We start from the raw sequence: 5833 nt of genomic DNA on the forward strand, positions 1-5833 counted from the left end.
CATTCCTGCGAGGAGCAGCACGTATACGGGATGTCTGACAAGCTGCCTCAGGCTGATTAGCTGTCCCAAAACTGCAGCGGGGGTAGGAGTGAATTTATACTTTGAAGGCTTACAAGCAAAAACTACGAGTGCTGCTAATTAAGGCATTCCTCCCCAGTGGTCTCTATATGATTATTAACTTACATGTGAAGAAACTGAGAGACAGAAGAATTGTGATTTATCCCAGGCCATGTGACATGATGGTGACAAAAATAAGATTAGTGCCTTGCCCTGCCCTGCTTCAGACGCTGGGCAAGTTCATTGTGTTCCTAGAAACAATTGTATTTTGAAAAACAAGGCAGTGTCAGTGTGAAAGCTAAGTATTTATTACCAGAACTTTCAAGAGAAGTGAACAGAGGAATTTGGTCTATTTCTTGACAAAAATTTGTCTTTTCAGTTGGTTGTAGGTAAATTTTGTAGCTGTATAGTTTTACTTCAAGTACTGTTTATTGAAAGTAAATAAGCAGTGTAGCCTGTTCCAGCAATGGTTTGTTATATAGATTTCTGCTGAAATACCACTGAAATACTGTTCTAAGAATTTCAGGCTCAAGATAACAATTTGGCTTGGTTTTGACCAGTGCTGATAGCTGAAGATACATTATTTCTGAAGCAGAGACCTCCATGTCTGATGGTTAGCTTGGCATAGAATGCAGTCATTGTGGTGTTGTGGTGTTCTGGTTTTTTTGTTTGTTTTGCTTTTTTAAATTAAGCTAGCAAAATTGAAGAATTTGTACTGAGTTTTAATTGTGAGCCTTCTTTGTTTTTTTAAAATTTTTTTGATCTTTGCACTGACCAGATAAACTATCAATGTGCATTTATACCACACACTCACATCCCAAAGTTTTTAGCATGTTTGGATTTTGACAGGTAGAGCACTTTGGTACTTGTAATTTCTTTTGAGATGGCCTCTAATGGCAAAAATATTTTGAAATCTAAAGAGAAAGCTGGAAGACTTAATTCCCAGACCTGTGCTATATTTCAGATTGCCATATGCAATGGACACTGATCTCAGTTCCCAGGACAGGAAGGACCTGGACAAGTTCATCAAATTTTTTGCTTTAAAGGTAATTTTTCTCCTTTGGACAAATGCCTCTTCTTCCTTGTTTAAAAAATGCCACAAAACAAATGACGTACTTGGTGTGGCTAGAGTAACAAGATTGAGGTTTGGGTTTTTTGTTTTTTGGTTTGGTTTTGTTTTGCTGAAGAACAAAGCAAGAAGAGCTGAGGTCAAATTTAAGAGACTCCTGAGAACAACTAGAAAAACATTTTCCCCTTTTTTCTACCCTCAAATCCTCTTCCATCCTCCAGAAACATCCTCCTTTAGAATCAGCTGTAGGCACTTCACACCTCTGTCAGCTCTGAGTTTCTAGCAGCATGTCTAACCACCAGCTGTTAGGTAGTTTATCTGCTGGACTCCACTCTTTCAGACTATCTAAATTTTTATATTGCATCCAAAACCAATAATACTAGAATGTTCTTTTGAATGATGTTGATTTGGCCTCACTTCATACATAGGTGCAAGTAGATAATCTGACAATGGCTTTGGTCTAAATGTACAGATTCATTTGTCTTTAGTTTAGTTGTCCAGGCCTGGGATATTTTTGTAAATTTTTCTGTATTTTCTATTGAAAACTGCAAATCCTGATTGCAAAATTGACTTTGTCTCTTAGTGTTGTTACAGAGAAAGGTCAGCCTAAAATGATTTTCTTTCTGAAATACATTTGCCTGTTACATGTAGCAATTTGAAGTTATTAGAACTGAAGAACAGTGTAGCAAACTCTATTTCTCTACAGCCTGGTCAGCCCTTTGATCTTTTTCACTCAGAGCTTGTGTAGCTCAGGCTCTGAACTGAGGCTCAGAGCTGGTGCTGAGCCCAAAACATTACTAAGTATCCTTTTATTTCTATTCCAGACAGTACAAGTAATTGTCCAGGCCCGACTTGGAGAGAAAATCTGTACCCGCTCATCATCCTCCCCAACAGGTTCTGACTGGGTAAGGTTTTATTTTTTAAAGCCACTCCATAATTCTCTGTGTGTGCTGAGAACACCACGTGATTATTACAGTCTTGTGCAGACAATAATAATTACTCACAGAGTAGGTTCTATATGTAGGTATGTTCTTTGGTGATGTTGCGGGGGGTTGGTGGTTGTTGTTCACATGCAACAAATCACTCTGGACTCTTACAGGCTGATGAGGAGAAAGAGAAATTATGCCTCTCAGCAACTCCTGTCAGCTAAGGCACATTTCCAAGATCTTGGGCGTGGGGTGATGAGTTCTTATCTGTCAGAAGTTTGCTACTCTGCAATTCAGGACATTTTAGTATTGGGCTTTATTAAAATTGAAAAGACTCAAGATACTCTGTGGGTGAAGATAGGACTGAAGTGAGGGAAAAGGAGCATATTTTTTATAGCAGGAATAAGAAAAACATTTGAATTACCAGCCAAGGGAATCTTTGTAAATATGAAAAGCTTGAAACCAGCTGGGAATTTTCTGTTTCATAAATATTTCAGTGGACACTGACCTAGTATGTTATATATGGGTCTATGAGCCTGTCTGAAATGTACCATCAGGCAGTTTTTCAAAGAAATAAAAAAAAAAAAATGGAACCATCTCTTTGATTCTGCAGTTCAATTTGGCAATCAAAGATATACCAGAGGTTACTCATGAAGCAAAGAAAGCCCTGGCAGGACAGCTGCCCGCTGTTGGACGGTCTATGTGCGTGGAGATTTCTCTCAAAACCTCGGAGGTGAGACCTGAGTCAAAACAGATGGCCTTTTTTTTTTGTTTGTGGGGTTTTCTGCCTGAATCTTGAGTCAACTACCAGAGCTCTTGCCCTTTAATCCAAGACAATGCGAGAATATCTAAATTTTATTAAGTTAGGTGATATGCTAATGAAATTAAATGTATTGTTTAACAGAAGCAAAAATCTGAGGCCAAACACACAAATGACACAGCAGAAAAATCTATTTTTTTTAAGAAACTAATTTTAAGAAAATTAAATTCTTAAATTTTAAGAAAATAATTTCTTAGCCCATGAAGAACTTAGGCATTCTGAAGAAGGTATTCCCTCAGCTGATATAATTGCGCAGGGACACTTCCAGTGCACCTTTTTCTATCATTGCATCACAAGAAAGTGGGAGCCAGGAGACAAATCATTGAGAGATGTGGCCATTGCTGATCACTAATGAGATTTGAACAGGTCTGTGTTCTGAAATGAGCCTTTGTTTGCCATCTTTTTTTGATCCAGGGGGACTCCATGGAGCTGGAAATTTGGTGTCTAGAAATGAATGAAAAGTAAGTGTATTCTTTGTGTTTGTAGTTCTGAGCTGATGCAGTGGGCACGTGGTTAATCCATGGTGATCCATGAGCACACACTGGCTGTGTGGCCGGGGGGACTTCAGAGGGAACTTGTCTCTTTGTCAAGAGCAGCAGTCAATCTCTTTAAACACCAGTATCAAGAATGAAAACTAGAAATTTAATTCCTTCTTCATTCTTCCATTACAACTAGTAGGTTTCCTCAGATGCAAGAATTCATAGTCTCAGTAATGACAAAGGGTTTTCATATTGAAAAGGTGTCTCTGTTTAGTAGAAGGCTGCATGGCATTTTTCAGCAATTTCTTCTACAGCAGGTGACTAGGTTGAAGCAGGATGCTTAGCTGGTTGGTCAGTGCAGGTAGCCACACTGGGGCTTTATTTATCATTTTGGCAATAAAATTAAACAGCTGACCCAGAGTAATTTTTATTTTAAATAAAATAAACAAAAGCAACTGCAAACCAAAACAAACAAGAACCCCAAACCCAGGCAACTTAGTTGTGGACAAAAGACTAATTTTTTTCCTTTGTGTTCTGTAGGTGTGACAAAGAAATCAAAGTTTCATACACTGTATACAACAGGCTGTCTCTACTGCTGAAGTCTTTGCTTGCTATAACCAGAGTAACTCCAGCCTACAGACTCTCTAGGAAACAAGGCCATGAATATGTAATATTGTACAGGTAAAGCAAAAATTTCCCATTTGAAATGCAAACAGGAGAGACTAGACATGCACAGTGTAGCTGCAAATGTAGTTAAAAAGGGATGAGCAATAATAAAATCATTTTTTTTAATAGAAGTACTACTGATCAGTAACAGAAGAAAACTTTGGTCTGTGTATCACCTTATAGCCTTTACTTGAGCCATTGAAAGAAAAGCTAAGCATAGGCTGTGAAGTGTTTGCCTGCCATGTTAGGAAGAGAAAAAAAAATTCTACATGCAATCCCTTAAATTGCTTACTAGCATCCAATTGTTTGGTGTCTGGCTTGTGTTTGGTAAATGCCTCTCTACATTGCACGTAACTGCAATGTGTACTTTTGCAGCATAGATTCAGACTCTTTCCTGTTACTCTATTTTAAAGATGCATCCTCAGTTCCATGTCCTGTAGTTTTTGCAGTTTACTCATCCAAATACTGGGTTCAACTCTGTTTAGCCTGTGAGTCTGACTGGTTTGTAGTTCATAGTTGTCTTCCAGGCTCTGTTTTTGACTGTGAGAAAAGTCTTTGACATGTTTGCATAGCTAATTTATATGATTGTAAATTTCAGGTTTGTTATTATTTGTGCAGCTGAAAACTCAAATTCCAGCCATTTTCACTTTTTTGCCTCCATTGCTGACTTGGCATGTACTTAAGAGCAACTCTTACAGCACAGTTAACCTTTTGTGTGATAAGCATCAGCTTTTAGAGTCGTACCTATCTGTGAAGTTTGTATCACGTCATCACGTCACATTTTTGCTCTGAATTGTAGACTTAACCACAGTGGCTAAAAAAATTAAAAAGAAATTTCTGATTGGACTACCATTTTCTCTTTCTCCTTCTTTTTACATGACCTGTTCTTCTTCTGGAGCAGCTGTAAGGTTTTTTGAGATGGGCATTCCAGCCATTTATTTTGGGCTTTTTTTTCCTGAAGAGGAAAAGTAGTTCCAGCCTTCCAACTCCCATAATTAAGTAAGGAATAAGGATATGTATAGCATTATGTCCCAACTGGATCTAACAGCTTTTCTTTTTCCTTTTCCTTCAGGATATATTTTGGTGAAGTCCAGCTGAGTGGCTTGGGAGAAGGTAGGATTAAACAACACACAAACAAGAGCAGAACCTGTTGGTTACTGTTCCCAAGTACCATAAGGAAAATTAGTCTGAGGCTTACATATGCTTTTTGTCTGGCTCTGCCAGTGCAGCCTTATGTCACAAGGTAACAAGTATAATGGTAGTACTTGAACAAAGTCTCAGGTGACTGCCATTTTGACTCTAGTGATACAGAACTGAAATAAGAATACGGAATTATGTTGATAAGGAGATCATGATCTACTGAAGAACAAGAAGCACTTCAGAACAATATTTTAGACCAGGAAGCCAGGAAGCAATATCAGAAGTCTTGCAAGTGAAGCCTACCAGCAAGGCAACCTAGTGCTGCTGTTTTGTTATGGGTTCTATGTGTGTTTTTGGGGTTCAGATTGCAAGAGATAATGGTAACACTACTGAAATAAGATAACGTAAACTCAGAATAAAAAAGCGTGACACATAAATAATCAGTGAAACTGAGAATTACTCCTTAACTTTACAGGTTTCCAGACAGTCCGTGTTGGAACAGTGGGTACCCCAGTGGGCACCATCACCTTGTCTTGTGCCTACAGAATCAACCTTGCTTTCATGTCAACCAGGTGAGAAAATGTGATCATGGCAGAAACTGTTTTACAATAATTTACTGTTAAACCCCTCATGTTCTGAGCCACTAGATCTTTCCCTTCTGCTTATCCTTTCCTGC

The 5833-nt window shown here is 38.4% G+C and overlaps 1 protein-coding gene across 9 annotated transcripts in view; it reads left to right on the forward strand.

Annotated features, from left to right (window-relative positions):
• ATG13 (autophagy related 13) overlaps nucleotides 1-5833 on the forward strand; it is a 24068-nt gene that overhangs the window by 4675 nt on the left and 13560 nt on the right. For 8 of the 9 annotated variants that reach the window (XM_005419437.3, XM_031055683.1, XM_031055686.1 and 5 more), the window contains 7 exons: nucleotides 1022-1103; nucleotides 1951-2031; nucleotides 2666-2785; nucleotides 3287-3333; nucleotides 3892-4032; nucleotides 5090-5130; nucleotides 5633-5729. In XM_005419437.3, the coding sequence (XP_005419494.1) occupies nucleotides 1035-1103; nucleotides 1951-2031; nucleotides 2666-2785; nucleotides 3287-3333; nucleotides 3892-4032; nucleotides 5090-5130; nucleotides 5633-5729 (596 nt within the window). In that variant the 5' untranslated portion in view covers nucleotides 1022-1034. Of the gene's footprint in view, nucleotides 1-1021; nucleotides 1104-1950; nucleotides 2032-2665; nucleotides 2786-3286; nucleotides 3334-3891; nucleotides 4033-5089; nucleotides 5131-5632; nucleotides 5730-5833 lie in introns of those variants that run through there. The other variant, XM_031055688.1, reaches the window with a different exon arrangement.

This window comes from Geospiza fortis, unplaced genomic scaffold, assembly GCF_000277835.1.
Source record: "Geospiza fortis unplaced genomic scaffold, GeoFor_1.0 scaffold66, whole genome shotgun sequence".
Lineage (NCBI taxonomy): Eukaryota > Metazoa > Chordata > Aves > Passeriformes > Thraupidae > Geospiza > Geospiza fortis.